The 20188-nt window shown below is 39.3% G+C and overlaps 1 protein-coding gene across 5 annotated transcripts in view; it reads left to right on the top strand.

Moving 5' to 3' along the window:
* Positions 1 to 20188, top strand: part of ERCC6L2 (ERCC excision repair 6 like 2) — a 186428-nt gene that overhangs the window by 103427 nt on the left and 62813 nt on the right. Inside the window, exon 18 of one of the 5 annotated variants that reach the window (XM_034967799.3) lies at positions 3902 to 18261. The exons of 3 other annotated variants lie outside the window; for them this stretch is intronic. In XM_034967799.3, coding sequence (XP_034823690.1) covers positions 3902 to 3970 — 69 coding nt within the window. In that variant the 3' untranslated portion in view covers positions 3971 to 18261. Of the gene's footprint in view, positions 1 to 2544; positions 18262 to 20188 lie in introns of those variants that run through there. One more of the 5 variants, XM_034967798.3, reaches the window with a different exon arrangement.

Here is a 20188-nt window from a genome sequence, read left to right as displayed (position 1 = left end):
CAAAATGAAATTTAGGACCAGAGAAAATGCAAATTAAACTGAAAGTTTAAGACAGGGAGAAAGTTAGAATGCAAATGCATAGAACATAATATGTTCTACCCAGATATTATATTAAAGTGGCTAATTTTATTGACTTTCCTGGTAGAAAAAGAAAGGAGATAAGCTATCTATGTAGTGATATCTCAGCTAGTGCATGTGGAAATGTGTGTGGGCAGTTTGGGTGGTCACAATGACTGAATGCCTAGCTGGCATTAATGTCTGGAAGCCAGGGATTCCAAATGGCTATCCTGGACAGGGGACTGGGTTGAGGGGGCCAGTGGGGAGGCACTCCCATATGCAAAGAATTGTTCTGCCCAAAATGCCATAACACCCTGCTGAGAAAGGCTGAGTGAATGAAATGTTTGTCCTTAAGGAAAAAGAAAAAAATAACACTGGTTCTAGGAGAAGCAAAGCTTTTCCTAGCACTCAGTTTGAAGGAAATTTGTCACTTCGGGTTTTTTGGGGACTGCAGAACGATATAGTGAAGAGTCAGTTGTTTTATAATATCCCTAGAATAAATCTAATAACAGACTTTGAAAGGCTATCCTTTCTAGCATTTTTCAGTGTAATCCATAGGCCCAGTGCCAGACTACAACTCGTGAAAGCATTCTTTCATGACCCAAATATGCTTTTTATACTCATCTTCTCATTTGATCCAGGAATGTACCATCTCTCAACCAACACTTTAAACAGCATTTCTACAGTTTGACTGCCTTGTATGTGCCATCTGAAAAAGACAGGCAGAATTATGTTGGGTTTTCCAGAAACTTGCTTTGTTAGGATAAAGAGTATATCAGAATCTTTTAAACAGGTAGCTAATTTTTTATTAGGTTTTTTTTTAAACTGTGCCCTTTTTTAAAACCATGTCCTTCTCCATACAAACAAATTTTAATGTGAAAGGTCAGATAATTTGGCAAACCGCTGTAGTGGATGTTAATGAAATAACTGGATATACTGGTCATTAGCTTATCTAAATATTTATCAGAGAAGAAATTTACAAGCATATAATTTCTGCAACAATTGACCTGAGAAGCAACCTGTTTCTTAAGCAAAGTTATAAAAACGAAAATGCTGGAAACACAGTTGGCCTGTGAGCTCTTTCAGTCCAAATATTTTTGAGGTGGACAACACAATCTCATTAGAAACCTTGTCTCTTCACAGTGATTTTCAGAGGGAGGGGCATCTCTTGCTAGGAAACAAATTGGAATACCTACTCCCTGGGGGTTATAATATACCCTTCGAGGCCATCTATCTCCCTCATCACACATACACCAACTTAATATAAACCCTTTTCAGAGAAGATAAAGGAATTAGCTGTTTAATGACTACATTGTGGTGAAGCTTTAAAGCCACTAAATGGGAGGTCCATTCCCATGGCACCATTGCTAGCAGCCCAAACACAGTCTGCAGAAACACTCATTTCAGTGGCTGACTTCAGTCAGTAATTGATACAGCAAAATTTCATTCTAACATTTCAAAGCTGTCTCACAGAATTTCTGAGAAAAAAGTGTTCCCAATCACTGATTTCATCATATCGCGTCAATATTACTTCAGCACCTTTAATGAGGAAATCATTGAAACACACTCATCACCTTTGGCTAGGGAGATTTATGTTACTCAGAGGTTTTGCAGCTGGTGTGGCAGTGGGTGGCAATAGTGAATTTGCAGTTTTGAAAAAAATTAAAAAGTTACGAGAAGAAAAGAGAATAAACAAAGAGAAAGGGAAATGAAGCAAGAACAAAAGAGACTCAATCATAGTGTTAGAAAATACCTGCAAACTTCTTGATCCTGAAGTCTCCAAAAAACCTCAGACCTCCCACCGATGTTACAGTATCTTTTATCTGGGGCTCAATCTAGAATCTTTTCGGTTCCTGGTAATTCCTCTGAGTGCTTCATGTCTGTCATCACAGTTTTATTAAAGAACTTTACTTGTGTTTGGAAAGATTGTGTGCATGCGTGTCTGTAGCCAGTTGCAGACGTATTGTCTCAGTAAGAAAATAAATCCTATTTGTTTTATGAAATCAGTACACAAATAACAGTTGCCACAGTGTACCAGTATTTCAATTTCTAAAGAATACCATAGAGTCTGAATTAGAACCTTTAACTAGATTGCAAAGGAATATACTAAATTGAAAACTTGTAAAAGAGAAGTAATAAACACCATAATCCTAGATAAGATCCTATGGTCTTTCAGAGTTTTTCCATATACAGTAATTATTTGATGTACAGTAATTATTGATAACCAAAATGACAAAAACTGAATCTACTCTTCAAATTCAACCATGTATCTTAAAAAGGAGTAAAATGTACTGTTTTCAGTGTTTCCTTTGGTTTCTTACAGTTTATAATTTTATAAATTAACTTCATAGAACATATTTTATAGATGTTCTGTCTCTCCTAACATAAATTTTGAATTATACCATTGTTACTTGATAGTACAAATTATGTAAAGTAATATGCAAAATAAGAACACATTTTGCCTTAAATTGTATTTTGATATTTTAGAACCATTTCTGAAAACAGCTTATTTTAACAAGACGAGATGTCTGATAACAGAAGAGAAAACCTGTCTGACTTAGGTTTAAGCTCAGGCGAAAAAGAAGTGTTTTAAGCATTTGAAGGAACTGATAATACCTTTATTAGAGTTCATCTGTTCTTTTACTATATGAAAGTATGTCACGGAGCTGAACTGTACCTGTTTGTGATGTGATACCTCCTTTTCTCAGTCAACTGCACGTTTTCAACTTAAGTTTACTTAAAATTTTCTGAAAAGAAATGTACAAAGACAGCCTTCAATTAAGGATTAATCACTATGGCAACTGAGATGTGGTGACTGAAGGGGGAGGATGTATTCTCCCCTCAGTTTCCTGCCAGCTGTCATAGTCAACCTCTGCTGCCTGAATCCAAGCCAAAATATAGACTGTGACCAACTCTAAGAAACTATATCTGTATTTTTATAAATTGGTACAAGTATCAGACTATAAAAGAAGACTTAATCCCTTGAATTGGATGACAGACACTTGGCACTCTTGCAAGTGTTTGACAGAGAAATAACGGGTCGCTTTGTAGTAAAACCTGGATTAATAGTAAGCCCCTCTTTATGTTATTGCAGTGTGGTGTAAATGAGAGAACTAAGCATGCTGTCAGCCTGGGGTGGGAGGTAGCGTGGGGGAGTGTCTTTTATATAACCAGTGCAGGTTTAAGCACTGTTCGGAATACTGTAAATAGAAAATATTGTGTTAGTAAGAACTTCTCTTTCTTGTATTTGTATTAGATTGGCATTCTGTAGATTACTTAAAGAAAGGATTTCTGTGAGCTACGGTGGGTTTGATTGCAGTATGTTTATACAGCTTTTGGAGTCAGCAAGGAGGGATGGACTGTTTACAGTGAGCAGACTTTGGGGAGATAGAGCATTCCATTATCCTGTTTTTCAGGATAATGAATGGCATGATGCTTTAAAGTAATTGTTCACAAATGGCTGGTTTACAAAGTAGTCCAGTAAGCAAGGTTTATGGTTTCAGCATGTAACTCTTACTGGGTGGGATATTTCATGGTCTTATCATTTTTCTTTTGGTAGCTAGACAGTAATTTTATGGCATTTGTATCAGAAAGTTATCCTTTCAAATAATTTTAGTAGAAATCAAGATTTTAAAATATGTGTGTGTGTATATATATATGAAATTATGTGACTGGTATTGACACGAAAAAGGTTTTTGTGTTTCTACGCCTAGAACTAGGATTGATTGTAGATAGCATTCTGATTCAGAATATAATACGTTATTTGAGTAGAAAATACCTGCTACTTAGAGGAAGGAGAATCCAGTTTTTAAACTATAAACATAGAGACCTATTCCCCTGCTAGCTGGAGGCTACGAGAAGCTGTGGCATCTTTCCACACAGTGATGATACCAGGATTCATGCACTAATGTAACTGATGAGCTGATGTGTGCAAAACACATTCAACACCTTGCAAGAAAGGCGTTGAAATTACTCAAAAAATGTACATTTTTATTATTGTAATTATGATTATTGCTTACCAATAGGGGTGATGCGTAAATAAGTCTCTACAGTAGCCTGCTATTATTTTTGTTGCTAATAGTACTCAGAATATTTTAGACTACCTTAAAAAGATATCTAGTCCAGTCCTTTAATTTTATGTGAAGTACCTGCCTTGAACTGTGGCTGATTTCTAATGAAAAATGCTATAGAGAAAAATGTTTTTGAAAGGAATTATAAGCTAATTTAAAAATGGACTGGGAATGACAGAAATGATCTTTGCTTGTTAGGAAGTAGTTTGATTCCAACTCTTCTCCTAGCTGGTCACTGTTCCAATTGTATAGAAAATAGCTATAAGTCTTCTTTGAACAGTTTCTCTGTTGAGAATAGTCACAAGATCTAAATAGTTAAAAAATAGTAGTTCTTCAAATAATGCCTTCAAGGTAATGATATAAAAATTTAGGAATAGAGGCCTCATTCAACTCTGACTGACTCTAGCTAGTGGATTAAAGAATGTTACGCACTTAACAGCCCTTTTCAAATTCTATTTTATCCTTCTCTGAAAACCATAGTATCAATTGGACATGGCCCCGTAATGGAAACACCTATTGCCTTGTCATCTGAAAATCCTGCCTCTGTCTTAGGAATTCTGAATTTTTATAGGTGAATAAAGCAAAATTACAGATTAAAGGAATTACAGTATTTCAGAATTTGAAGGATTCTTGAAGACTATTTAACCCAAACATCTCATTTTCCTAAATTTTGAAAATAAGAGGATAAGTAACTCCCTACAGGCCCCAGGGCTCAACAATGGCCGGCTTACATCGCTGTGGTCTTTGACCCTTTCGTGTTTTCTTGTGCTTTTCCCTCAATTCCTTTGGTGTCTACTTTGTTCTGGCGATTTCAATTTTACTTTTCCAATATGACAAACCAGTCTTTTAATTTTTCAAGATAACTTGTCTGTGAAGAATTACCTTCACTTTAGCAGTTACACAAAAACCTCACATGGGTTGAATGTATCCTTCCTTTAAGATATATATACATATGTATATATAAAACATATATATAACGTATGTTTATACGTATATGTATAATACATAATACATATATACATATAATGTATATGTTACATATATTATACATACAAATATGTACATCTCTAACATGTATATGGATAAAGTATATATAATATATGTTATATATGTTATGTAACAACACACATACATATTTAATGTATATGATATACATGTTATATGTTATATATGTATAAATATATATTATGTGTATATATATGTGATACATACATGTGTAAACTACATAGCTATGTAGTTTTTACTTTTTTCTTCTTAAGCTTTTTTTCTACCTGGAATAACCTTCAGCCTTATATTTCTGATCCCCCAAATCTCCACATCACTCTCCCATTCAAGATCTACCTCAAATGCGTCCTCTCTTCCACAAAGTCTGCCCTAGTTCTTCCCTCAGCTGGAAATAAAAAGCCTTCCTCTTACACTCTTTCTGCTTCAGCCAGTAGTACTTTCTATGTCCTGTGATTATTCTAAAGTATGACTTTCAAATTTTTTATTATGGTTATAGACATCTCTTTTCTAATAAACTCTGAACTTTGAAATAGTAAGATATGTCTGATTCATCTTTGATAACCTAAAATAATCTTACATATAATTAATACTTCATGAATAAATACTTGTGGGATAAAGTCAGGTTTTCAGTTTTTGTCAGGGTACAATGAACCCCACCTTTATGTTCTGAGAATTTTAAAGATGATTTATTCCATGAACAACTTTCATAGTTTCTCTGGAAATTATCTGGAGATGACATTGTTCATTGTTCATTGATTAAATATATTACGAACATAGTTAATCAGTCAGGGGAATGATCTCTTTCTCTCAGTGAGAAGTGTTTTCAGGTTTGCCTGGCAATCATGGTGTTGGATGGATTAACTTATCCTACACCTCCAGCCATATCAACTCCTATCTGATGTTCCACTCCAATTTGACCCAATTCAAGTTCCGTTTTTTCCACAAAGCCTCAGTCTTCAGGGATCACTCAGTTTCAGGTTCCTTTAGTGCCCATTCTCTATGCCAGTCATCACTGTAGATGTGGTATACCTGTCACTGTTGTTACTTACCTCATGTGGATTCGTTTTTTCCTCATGTATGTTACAAGCTACTTAAGAATCAGGACCATGGGACACTCTCATATACTCCTGTAAACACTACCACTTAGCCGTGGGCAGCACAGAGTGGGAGTTTAGAAAATGTTTGTGATAATTCCCGCATGGAAGTACTGCGTGAGGCCAGTCCCTACAACCATTTTCACAAGTTAAGTCTCCTCAACTCTTTGCACCACAAGTTAATGTTAAAGTGAGTATACTGGCTGGCAGCTAATGTAAAGTTATGAGTCGCCTTTGAGCAGCATAAATGCTGGTGTTCTTCATCGTCATTATTTGTCATCTGTTGGCCATAATGCTGGTATAGGAAATCCACTCAAGAAGAGAGAACATGAAGAATGGTGTCAGAAAGATATTCCTGGAACCCATGCATCCTCATATAGCAATAATAAATCTAGAGAGTCATTGTGTGGCTTCCAGAGTCACTTTGTATCTTCCAAAGCTGTCAAGTGTCTTATTGTGTCCTTTCCGTAGTATACGAGGCCTGTCTCAATTTGGCCCTGGCGTGCTTTTCTAGTCTCATTCCAAGACACTCACCTAATCAAGATTATTGACATGAATTATGTACCAATAATCTTGGTACATACCAACCACAGAGTATGTACCAACAACATAGTAAAAAGCTGTGAGAGCAGATTCTATTTATATTCTGTTATGTACTAAACACCAGGGATACAAAGATGAACAAACAGGCTCTTCTTAGAGAGCCTTCAGTTTGTGAACTATTCTCCAAACATGCTTAGGCCTTCCAAGCCTTTGCTTCTGTGGTTCCTTGCTTAAATTTCCTTGTCACCTGTGTCTGCTGATTGAACTCCTACCCCTTGTATCATCTGTGACAGCTCTCCCCCAACTCTCCTCCAAAGCAGTGTAAATTTTTCCTCATCTTTCTCTTTACTTGTGTGTGTTTATCTGCTATAGCCATTATCTCATTGTATTATACAATACTATATGCATATGTACAAGATGCTTTTGAGTGCAGGCAATAGAATAACCATCAAAAATTGGGCTATATAGTAAGTCACTAAACTAATTCAAATAACAGCAGGTCTGGAAGGAGGCATTTTCAGGTGTGACAGCCCCATGACACCATAGGGATTCAGGCTCTTTCCTTTTCTGGCCCACTATCTTTAGTAAATTAACTTTTAGTCCTTAGGTCTTTTGTTTCATGTTGCCAGATAACTACTGCAACTCAAGAACTCATTTCCTCACACAGATGTATTCTGAGGACAGGGATGTATGATTGTCTTCATATATCTCTCTCCTTTTTTTTTTTTTTTTTTTTTTTGAGACAAAGTCTTGGTGTCACCCAGGCCAGTGTGAAGTGATGTAGTCTCTGCTCACTGCAACCCCTGCCTCCCAAGTTCAAGTGATTCTCCTGCCTCAGCCTCCTGAGTAGCTGGGACTACAGGCACACATCACCACAGCTGGCTAATTTTTGTATTTTTAGTAGAGACGGGGTTTTGCCATGTTGCTGAGGCTGGTCTCAAACTCCCGACCTCAGGTGATCCACCCACACTGGCCTCCCAAAGTGCTGGGATTACAGGCACGAGCCACCATGCCCAGCCTTATCTCTCTCCTTTTGTCAGGTGTATTAGTCCATTTTCACATTGCTGTTAAAGACATACCAGAGACTGGGTAATTTATAAAGAAAAAGGTTTAATGGACTCACAGTTCCACATGGCTGAGGAGGCCTCACAATCGTGGTGGAAGGTGAAAGTCATACCTTACATGGCAGCAGGCAAAAAGAAAAATGAGAGCCAAGAGAAAGGAGCAACCCCTTATTAAACCATCACATCTCATGAGACTTATTCACTACCACGAGAACAGTATGAGTGAAACTGCCCCTGTGATTCAATTATCTCCCACCGAGTACTTCCCACAACACGGGAGAATTATGGGAGCTACAATTCAAGATGAGATTTGGGTGGGGACACAGAGCCAAACCATATCATTCTGCCCCTGGCCCCTCCCAAATCTCATGTCCTCACATTTCAAAACCAGTCATGCCTTCCCAACAGTCCTCCAAAGTCTTAACTCATTTCAGCATTAATTCAAATGTCCACAGTCCAAAGTCTCATTTGAGACAAGGCAAGTCCTTTCTGCCTATGAGCCTGTAAAATCAAAAGCAAGTTAGTTACTTTCTAGATACAGTGGACATACAGGAATTGGATAAATACACCCATTCCAAATGGGAGAAAATTGGCCAAAATGAAGGTGCTAAAGGCCCCATGCAAGTCCAGAATCCAGTGGGGCAGTCAAATCTTAAAGCTCCAAAATGATCTCCTTGGACTTCATGTCTCAACATCCAGGTCACACTGATACAAGAGGTGGGTTCCCATCGTCTTGAGCAGCTCTGCCCCTGTGGCTTTGCAGGGTACAGCCTCTCTCATGACTGCTTCCATGGGCTAGCATTGAGTGGCTGTGGCTTTTCCAGGTGCACAATGCATGCTGTCAGTGGATCTACCATTATGGGGCCTGGAGTATGGTGGCCCTCTTCTCACACCTCCACTAGGCAGTGCCCTATTGGGAACTCTGTGTGGGGACTCTGACCCCACCACATTTCCCTTCTGCACTGCCCTAGCAGAGGTTCTCCATGAGGGCCCCACCCCTGCAGCAAACGTCTGCCTGGACATCCAAGGGTTTCCATCCATCCTTTAAAATCTAGGTGATGGTTCCCAAACCTCAATTCTTGACTTCTGTGCACCCATAGGCTCAACACCATGTGGAAGCTGCCAAGGCTTGGGGCTTGCCCTCTCTGAAGCCGTGGCCCAAGCTGTACCTTGGACCCTTTTAGCCATGGCTAGAGCGGCTAGGACACAGGAGACCAAGCCTCTACCATTTTTCTACGAAACCATTTTTTCTTCCTGGGCCTCAGGGCCTGTGATGGGAGGGGCTGCCACAAAGGTCTCTGACATACCCTGGAGACATTTTCCTTCTCAAAGAGATTCTATAAATGAAAATGTGAATAATTATTCAAATTTGTTGGTATGAGCATAACTCTTTTGTGGTGAGTTGGCATTAGATAAGACAAATACGTCTGAACTGGAATTTGTGATATTTTGCAAATTATCTGATGAAGATAATACCCCTTTAATATAACTAGGATCTGCTCTCACAGCTTTTGCAGCAAGATGGTAAGTTGATGTTTTATTTTGGAGACGTCAGTCATCTTGTTAGCTGCATTACTTAGTATCGGAGTCAAATTTCAGTTAATCTATAAACAAGTCTCATGACTAACATTACCTGCTTCAAAATGGATTGGAAAGCCGTATCCCACTATTTCATTTGCTATGTAAGGCTATTTTGTTGCAGATGAAATAATTGAATGCCTTAACAGCAAGAACTTTTTATCTTGTTCAAAAAACTTTTTTGGCAAATATCCTCCAGAAATTTAATTTTCTTTGTTGTTGAGTGGGAAAAAAAATCACCCTGTTTTTCCTCTGCTCTCACCCCACAACAGTCAACACAGAAGACTTCTGTGACCAACTGTGTGGGGGATTTTCCCTTAAACCAGCAAGCAGTCAATTCTGTAGCAGATGCCTGGGTATCCTCCGATTCAATTCCAATACTATCTGCCTGGATATAGTATCAGATCCAACAGGTTGAACACTCAGTCCCACAAGACTACCTACAGCTTGTCAGTCACAAGACCCAGTTTGTTTCACCTGTGTTTCTAACCAACCAGCTATAAATCAGGGTTCCCACAACGCCCTCCTGGGGCTTGTTTAATTTGCCAGAGCAGCTCACAGAACTCAAGGAAATACTTAGGGTTACCATTTTATTAGGATAGAGATGAAGAGCTGCGCAGGGTGAGGTATGGGGGAAGGGGTGCAGAGCTTCCACACTCAGTCCTGAGTGCTGTGCCCTCTGGGAATGTCCACCTTCTCAGCTATCCAGATGCTCTCAGAATCCAGTACTTTGGGTTTTTATGGAGGCTTCATTACATAGGTATTGAATCAATCATACCTACATAATGGTTATGATGGTTAAGCCATTGGTGATCAGCTTAACCATCAGCCCCTGTTCCCTCCCTGAAAGTTGGGGGGTAGGGCTGACAGTCCCAACCCTCTGACCTTGCCTTGGTCTTTCAGGTGACCAGCCCCATCCTGAAGCTCCTAGGGGGCTGCCAGCCACCAGCCAATTCATTAGCATAGAAAAGCACATGACTTTATTTCAAGGATTTTAGGGGTTGTATGCCAGGAAGCTGGGACAAAGACCAAATATCTATTTCACAATATCACAGTCATATTTGTGTAAGTTTATATTCATACAGCAAGCATTTATTGAGAGCCTATCGGGCATGACTCAGGACTTAGTGCAATAAAAATACATGGTTGCTCTCTGGATTAGAGGAGTGTGATCTAGTTAAAAAGTTAAATAGACCTAAACAATCAAAGTAATTTCAAATAGTACAGGGGGCCCTACCTATTCAAAGAGAACCTCTAGTTTCATTATATTTCTTTTATGGATGAAATTAGGATCTTTGGCCTATGTGCAGCATTATTGGATGCTTGGTTTGGTATGTTGTATGAGATGACATAAAATCTTAAATCAAGGTGCATACCATTTTATGATAAAGCTGCCAAATGAGAAATCAACATAATAATGCAAGAAAAGAGTATGCAAGGGAAGTCTTGTAAAGCTGTACCTTCGAGTACAGTTAGGACAGTGTTGGGCAAGAAGCCGAGTTCTGAGGAAATCTAGAGCCAGAAATGTGACAATGTGTTTGGCAGCTAGTGAGAAGACCGGACTGACCAGGCAGACTTATATTGGACAACAGAGAGCAGTAAGGCACATAGGGGGTTAAGAAAAAGTCATGAAGGGCCCCCACAGGTGGGGGACCATTTCATGTGTGTGGACATAAAGCTGGGTGAAGCCCACTCTTGATTATCATGGTCAAATTTGCCAACATGAAGGTATCAAGTATGTGTTGAATGAAGACATTCCAGTTTATTAGAGACTGGCAGTTCTCAAAGTGTGGTCCATGGACCCTAAGATAGCCCCAAGACTCGTGGCGGCGGCGGGGGGTCCACCTTTTCTCTTGTTGACATTTACGATTCAAAAGCCATGTTGGGGAGCCTGCTGGCAGATTACCATGAACAGGCAGTGGCCCTTAATTGTAGTAGTGAGACAGGATAGCTCCCTTGACCCCCTTCGCGGGCAGGAACTGGAGTGGCTCGTTTCAGCCCGCTGCTGGCCACTGCACATAGGAGAGAGTATACAAGCGAGCAAGCAAGTATAGGAACAGGAGCAAACAAACGCTGCAACCAGCCAGTCACTCCTCTCTGGTGGGAGCAGGCTCTGTGAGGGCCCTGCAGCAGTGTCCAAGTGTGTTACAACCAATGCACTTTAAGCTCTCCCATCCGGGGACAGCCAAGTGCCAGCCAGCTGAGTGGAGGGTCAGAGTGGCAGCCCCTGCCCTCTTGGCACGTGGGTTCTTGTCTGGTGTCCAGGAAGAATCAGGTCATATGAACTGTTTGAAAGGTGATGCATGCGGAAGACTTTATTGAGCGGTGGGCGGCTCTCAGCAGAAAGGGAGGCTGGAAAGGGGATGGGAAGGTGATCTTTCCCTGAAGCCTGGCAGTCTCCAGCCAGGCCCCTCTCCAAGCTTCACCGTCTGAAGTTAGCTGCATCTGTCCGTAGGCTCCGATGCTCAGTTGCTTCTCTGCTTGCCGCTCAGCTGCTTGTGTTGCTCTGCCAGCTAAGTCTTTTATGGGCCCAGGATGGGGGTAAGGGGCAAGCCAAAAAGGCAACGTTTGGGTGGAAAAACAGGGTCAGCTGTTTCCACGTAGGGCCATGGATCTAGGCTGAGCTTAAGGGTGGGGTTTAGATGGGAGCCCAGCTCTTCTATATCACTAGTAGTTAATGGATTCTTTACCACCACATTCTTGCAGGAAAAAGAAACTGCTTTCTGTTATGAATATCTTTGAGGAAGCAGCAAAATTAATTTTAGCAAATCTCAACCCTTTACTGCCCATCTTTTTTATGTTCTGTATGGTGAAATGGGAAGTTTGCATAAAGCACTTGTATAATTGTTTGAGTTGCAAATTGAACTAGCCTCTTTTTTATAGAACACCATTTGTACTTGAAAGAATGACTGATAGACAGACTGGTTATTCAGACTTGGGTATTTGGCACTTCCCCAAAAAAATGAACCTAGTGAGCATGTCACTTCAAGGAAAACAATGGATAGTGCTTGTTGCCAGTGATAAAATTCAAGCTTTCAAGTGAAAGTTAAAATACTGAAAAGCTTGTATCTACCACCATAGCATTGACACCTTCCCAATACGTATTTTTCTGATAATGACAAAAGTGATATTTGTAACGTGGTATAATTAAATGTGTCCGTGTTTTGAAGATCTGTATAACTCTATTAATAAGTATTTTCTAAATGACCAGTGAATGATATTAAAAATCACACATGGGGAAAAGATTTACCCAAAGTTCAAGATACACCAATGAATTTTAACAATATAAAAATTTCACTGAAAGGTTTCAGATTTTTAATGAAATTAACCTTGAGTTTTGGTATAGTGTCAAAAAAGAAAATTCATAATTATCTCCAAATCTGAAAATATCTATTAAAATATTTTTCCCTTTTCTAACTACGTATCTGTATGAGACCAATTTTCTTCATAAGCTTCAACCAAAACAACATGTCACAACAGATTGAATGTAGAAACAGAAGAATTCAGCTGACTTTTATTAAGCCAAATATTAAAGACATTTGTAAAAATGTAAAACATAGCCACGCTTCTCACTAATTTTTTGGTTTTTTGCTTTGGAAAATATAGTTACTTTTGTTTTAAAAAGTTCCTTATGTTAACATGTAATGGGCTTTTGTTATTTTAATTAGGTGATAAAGACTTTAAATTTTCAGTAGATATAACCCACACAAACAAAAACTCCTTGAGATTCTCAATAATTTTTGAAGTATAAAGGGGTTCTAAGACCAAAAAGCTTCAGAACTGCTGTCTTAGACCCATATGAAAACAGTTGCCTTATCATTAAATTCACTTCTAGCAGGATATGCTTCCATTTGGTCTTTCTCTGTGTGAAAATGTTACTTTCTCTAATGCATAACCAAAGAAAGCATGTCAGAATAGAAGAGAGTAAAGATGATGTGATTATAGGGAATTAACTCTAATTTACTAAAAAAGCTGAATCTTTCACATACTTTAGCACTTTATTATTAATAGTAAATAATTACATCAAATCTCACAACTAGTTGTAGTGTCTCAGTGTCATTTGTGGTACGTGCTTGAAATCTTCTTCCCCAGACACTGGAGAGCCATTTGGTTGCCTTCTAATCAAATCAGCCTAAGTGGCCCAGCTGGAGGCCAGGGTGGAGGGACATGAGGAGCCTAAGCTAGCCACTGGAAAACACAGGCAGCAGTGGGTGCCTGCCAAGAAAGGCTTTCTATGGTTAATTTTTTTTCACCAGCACCATTCTTCTGTGATCTTTGTTGCCAGTGATACGACATATAACAGGTATTATTTCATATGAGGTCACATATAACAAGTATTATTTCATATGAGATCTTCAGGTAGTCTTTATAGAAAATATAGTAATACAAATAAAACTTGGTACATACAGAGATTTGAAATAGAGGTCAAGGCTACAAGATGTGATGGACCTATCTATTAGTACTTACTGGAGATCCTATAAAGACTAGTAGAATTGTGAATTTTAAATACGAAAGAGACTGGTAGGAGTCCCAGATCCAAATCTCCCTTCTCCTAGATCCCAGTCTCCAAATCTTTCATTATCCCCAAGATGATCCTCAGAAAGGTACAGAATCTCCCCAAATGGAAAGAGTAAGTGGCAAAGTAGGGCCTGGATGCCAGGGCTATGGTGCTGAGTCCAGTGCTCAGACTGCTATCTGGAAAGGCTTCTATCCTGCTCTAGCCTTTGTCTGTAGGAGGAATTAAAGGGAATTTACTCCTGGGCTGTACTCTCATGGTGAACTGAGGGTTATTAGCGAAATTTTCCATTGCACATCTGCAAGCTTTGGTGAAGGTAATTGCTGTGGTCTCGCTTGGCCCTTTCCCACGGAGCCAGCAGGTCAGCAGACCCCAGGGAGATGGAGTTCCTGTGTTTCTGTCTGTAGCACATGTCCCCTGTAGCACATGGCATTCACCTGCTCCCCCCAATGCTGCCACTTTGCATCATTTCAGATAGATGGGTTTCTTGAACAATGAGTCACCCCTATAAGTGATGCTGAATTTCCACAAGCAGCTTCTATCAGATTTAGTTTGATTTGTGTTTATTTGAAGAGATACTTCCATTATTCTTGAAATAAAAGCAGGCTCAGGACAGCCAATATAAAGTTGTCCTTATGTGGCTCACTCAGAAAGCAAAGCACTATTGAAAAAAGAGTTTAGCTGGATTATATAATAAGTATTACTCCTTCCAGGAAGAAAGCAGACCCATGGTTAAAAACTTTCATCTCCCTCTCTCCCCAGAAAAGGTTTTGGATTTGAATCTAAATGCTGTTGTTTTTTTCAGATTTGAACATCATTTTTAAACATAGGCAGAAAATTTGACTCTATGTATATTTGTGGTGGATCCTCTGACCAGCTGGCTTTTCTGCAGATAGTGAGTTAAGACAATTCAGGGATAGCTCATAGTTGCCTTAGGTTCTTGTTGAGTATTGGAAAACTGCATTTACAGTAACATTTTCTATCTCCAGGCACAAACCTTGAATGATGTTGAGGATTTTCATACTTAAGCAAAAATCCCGAAATGTTTTGTTGTTTTGTCTGCTTTATGGCAGAGTTGGCATGATCAGGTGGATATGAGGGCTTGTGGCCACATGGTGTGCCCACCTGTGATGACCTTAGAGTGTCTTGTGAAGCTCAGGAACAAGGTGTACAAAGAGCTATCCTGGGATGGGCAGATCCTTTTTGACCTTAGAATCAGAACTTTTAATTAAGCCTTCCACTCTAGCTTCTCAGTGGGTCAGAGCCATCAGGACCTTCCAGTGGCTTTGAAGATCTCCTCCTTGTTTCCAGTTTTCTCACTGACTTATCAGGCCTAATCATCTGGTTATGGAAGAGTTGGTGCAGCTGTTTAGCATGCACTGCTCTTTGTTCTGTTTGCTCCGTGAGGTATATTCTGGAGAAGCCAGCCCAGTAGATAGATCCATTCCACACTTGCTTAATAAAAGATTTCACTACTTCCTCGTGGCCTCCTGTGGACAACTGTCAGTCTGTTCTGCTTCCCTGTGCACCATCCTCCCAAGCCTTCTCTGCACCTTGGAGTATACAGATGAGCAGGGGAGAATGAATCAGATTATCTGCAGATTATCAGCTATAGCTGTGTCTCCAGGAATTCGCCCAAAGAGATTTAGAAAGATGCAGAGATTACTGATAATATTTCTCCTGCCGAAATGGGAACTAGAGGCTGTTCTTGATTGCATTTGAAACTTGCTCTACTGGATTGTAACTTTTTTGCCTCATTTGTTACAGTGTATGGGTGTGGGAACGATTCCTCCCTATCAGCTTTTTTCACTTCTTCGCTATTCCTACCTAGGTGCCCTCTACTGTTCTTTAGTAACTTACCTCCAAAATTACTTTTTGCTTGGAGAATATTAATAGAGGGTTTCTTATTTCATAAACATTCTCTGAACAATTCTAGTATAGCCTTCTACTATATAAAGATAGATTCCATATGTAGCTGAGTAAATAGAAAACTGCTAATTTAATCATGTGCCTGTGAGGTAGGGGGGAATCTTCCTTATATTTTTAAGTATACTGACATCAAAGATAGCTATCTGCAAAGTTAAGAGTTGATTTTTTTACTTACCCTTTCATATCAAAAATCTTAACTTTTTTCAGTTGAGCTTTTCAATAAATATCATTTCAATGAAAATAATGCAACTTGGTTTAGATCTAATGCCTTAAAATACACAGAATACACTTTTGGTTCAAAAGAAAAAGTATTATCAAAGTTCATTTGAATGTTTCATACTATCAATCTAAATGAAGATAAGGAACTTTTCTGCTGTTAACCAGTATAAACCTAAAACCTAAAAGTAAGAAGTAAGTTATAGAGAATTATGGATAGTTAGTACATCTAGGGTGGACTCATTCTGTCTACTCTGGAAGAAGAAAGTTTTCCCTACAAAAGTACCTTCTTGGTTATCGTAATCATAATACATAGGCATTCCTTGTTTTAGTGTACTTCATTTGATTGCACTTTGTAGATAATGCCTTTTTTACAAATTGAAGTTTTGTGGCCACCCTGCTTCACACAAGGCTATTGGCATCATTTTTCCAACAATATGTGCTCACTTTGTGTCTCTGAGTCACATTTTGGTAATTCTCACAATATTTTGAAGTTTTTCATTATTATTATATCTGTTAAGGTGATCCACAGATCACATGCATGATCTTTGATGTTCCTGTTGTGACTGTTTGGCACCAACTGCACACATTCAAGATGGCAAACTTAATAAATGTGTGTGTTCCGACTGCTCTACAACCAGCCATTTTCCCTCTATCCCTCTCCTTAGACCTCCCCATTCCCTGAAATGCAACAGTATTGAAGTTAGGCCAATTAATAATCCTACAATGGCCTTTAATTGTTCAACTTTAAAGGAAGAGTCTCACATCTCTCACATCAAAAGCTAGAAATGATGACGCTTCATTAGAAAGGCATGTCAAAAGCCAAAATAGGCTGAAAACTAGGCACCTGTGCCTAACAGCCAAGTTGTGAATGCAAAGGAAAGTTCTGGAAGGAGATTAAAAGTGCTACTTCAGTGAACACACAAACAATAAGAAAGTGAAACAGCCTTATCTCTGACATGGAGAAAGTTGTAGTGGTCTGGATCAAAGATCAAACTAGCCATAATATTCCCTTAAGCCACAGCCTAATCCAGAGCAAGGCTCTAATGCACTTCAATTCTGTGAAAGCTGAGAGAGGTGAGAAAGCTGTAGAAGAAAAAATTTGAAGCTAACAGAAGTTCATGACATTTAAGCTAAGAAGCTGTCTCCATAGCAGCAGCAAGTGCTGATGTAGAAGCTGCAGCAAGTTATCCAGAAGACCTAGCTAAGATCACTGATGAAGGTGGCTACACTAAACAATAGATTTTCAATGAAGACAAAACAGCCTTCTGTTGGAAGATGTCACCTAGGATTTTCATAGCTAGAGGGGAGAAGTCAATGCCTGGCTTCAAAGGACAGGCTGACGCTCTTGTTAGGGACTAGTGCAGCTGGAGACTTTAAGTAGAAGCCAGTGATAATTTACCATTTGGAAAATCCTAGGGCCCTTAAGGATTATGCCAAATCTATTCCACTTGTGCTCTATAAAGGAACCAACAAAGCCTGGATGACAGCCCATCTGTTTATGGCATGGCTTACTGAATATTTCATGCCCACTATTGAGACATGCTACTCAGAAAAGAAGATTCCTTTCAAAATATTGCTGCTAATTGACAGTGCATCTAGTCACCCAAGAGAGAGATGGAAATGTACAAGGAAATGAATGTTGTTTTCATGCCTACTAACACGGCATTTATTCTGCAGCCCGTAGATCAAGGAGTAATTTTGGCTTTCAAGTCTTATTTAAGAAATACAGAGCCGGGCACAGTGGCACATGCCTGTAGTTCTAGCTACTCAGGAGGCTGACCTGGGAGAATCACTTGAAACCAGGAGTTCAAGGCCAGCCTGGTCCACTTGGTGAGACTCCATCTCTAAAAATTAAATTTGAAAAGAAAATAAGTTTCATAAGACTGTAACTGGCATCAATAATGATTTCTCTGGTGGACTTGGGCAAAGTCAGTTGTTAACATTCTGGAAAGGAGTCACCATTTTAGATGCCATTGAAAACATCTTTGATTCATGGGAGCATGTCAAAATATCTACATTAACAGAAGTTTGGAAGAAGTTGATTCCAGCCCTCATGGATGACTTTGAGAGATTCAAGACTTTAGTGGGGGAACTAACTGCAGATGTGGTGGAAGCAGCAAGAGAACTAGAATTAGAAATGGAGCCTGAAGATGGGACTGAACTGCTGCAATCTCATGATAAAACTTTAACAGGTAAGGAATTGCTTCCTATGGATTAGCAAAGAGTGGTTTCTTAAGATGGACTCTATCCTAGTGAAGATGCTGTGAACATTGTTGAAATAGCAACAAAGAATTTAGAATGTTACATAAACTTAGTTGATAAAGCAGTGGCATAATGTATGCACACCTAATAGACTACAATATAGTGTAAGCATAACTTTTATATGTACTGACAAACCAAAAAATTTGTGGTGGTGGTCCAGGACCAAATCTGCAGTATATCAGAGGTATGCCTGTATTATCTTTTAAATTCCTATTCCAAATCATTTTACTGAATCTTTTATTACTTGAATCTTCATTACTATTGCTGTTTCATCGTGTTGCCACAGTGTCATAACTTCACAGCTTTGATATAATTGGTAGTGAACAAGTTTGAGTTAAGTTCACGTAATCTAGAATCTTTTCATCCTAGCCTTGTACGTTGTTTTATAATAAGTTATAATTGTCACTACAATAGCAACTGCACTGCAGCATTATTTATCTTGTACCATTTATTGTGAAAGATTGACTACTATTTTAGTGAAACCAACTTTTCTAACGAGCACCAAAATGTTTATAAAGTAGATATTGTTTTTCAAAAAACAAGAATATTCGAAAAGTATACCAATGGTGCTGCTGCTTAAAACAGCGGTTTTTCAACTCTTTCTGGCCATATACACCTTTAAGAACATGATTAAAGCCATGGGCTCTTTTTTTTGAAAAACGTGTTCATGCTCAAATGTGCAAATACAGCTTCAGGGGATTCATAGATATCCCTTTCTGAAGTCCCTGAAACCCATCTACAGAACCTTTGGAGGGTTGGTGGACCCAGGTTAAGACCCCCACTCTCCCTGCCAGTGGAAAACAATTAATGCCCCCCCAAAGATGTCTGTTAACTCATTTCTGGAACCTATGAATACATTACATTACCCAGCAAACAGGAAAAGGAATTAAGGTTGTAGATGCAATTAAGGTTCAATCAGCTGACCTTGAGATGGGTCAATTGGAGGTATGCAGTTAAGGATGTTAATTAACCCACTTTGCTCGTGGATTATCTGGATAGGCCCAATCTAATCACATTAGTTATTAAAAGCAGAGCGCCTTTCCTGGCTGTGGTGAGAGGGTGATGTGACTGTGAAGAACAGTTAGAGAAGGGTTGCTAGCTTTGGAAGGGGACCACAAGACAAGGATTGTGGGCAGCCTCCAGGAGCTGGAAAAGCAAAGAAATTCATTATCCCAGAGCCTTCAAAAAGGAATGCAGCCCTGCCAACATCTTGACTTTAGTTTAGTGAGACCCATGTCAAGCTTCTGACCTACAGAAGTATAAGATAATGAATTTATGTTGTTTTAAGTCACTCGTTTTGTGATACTCTGTTATGGCAGCAATAGGAAACTAATCCAGTGCACTGCCCCCAACCCATACATAGTTTATACATGTAACCTTTAGAGCTTTCATTCAGAATAAGCCTAAATGGCACATTGATTCCTAAAATTTATTTTTAATGTAACTATTTTGTTTCACAGCCTTGTTTCAGTAAAGTATTAAAGTTCCCTGCTAAAATGGAAATATGAAACTAGATAGATTTTTAAAAATAAAAGATAGCTATTGAGCCCATGTTAAATAAGAATGATTTTCCTGGTCGGGCGCGGTGGCTCACTCCTGTAATCCCAGCACTTTGGGAGGTCGAGGCAGGCAGATCACGAAGTCAGGAGATCCAGACCATCCTGGCTAACAGGGTGAAACCCCCTCTCTACTAAAAATACAAAAAAATTAGCCAGGCGTGGTGGTGGGCGCCTGTAGCCCCAGCTACTCAGGAGGCTGAGGCAGGAGAATGGCGTGAACCCAGGAGGCGGAGCTTGCAGTGAGCCGAGATCACGCCGCTGCACTCCAGCCTGGGCGAGAGAGTGAGACTCT

Source organism: Pan paniscus, chromosome 11 (assembly GCF_029289425.2).
Source record: "Pan paniscus chromosome 11, NHGRI_mPanPan1-v2.0_pri, whole genome shotgun sequence".
NCBI classification, from domain to species: Eukaryota; Metazoa; Chordata; class Mammalia; order Primates; family Hominidae; genus Pan; species Pan paniscus.
This window is presented reverse-complemented; position numbering and strand designations above follow the sequence as displayed.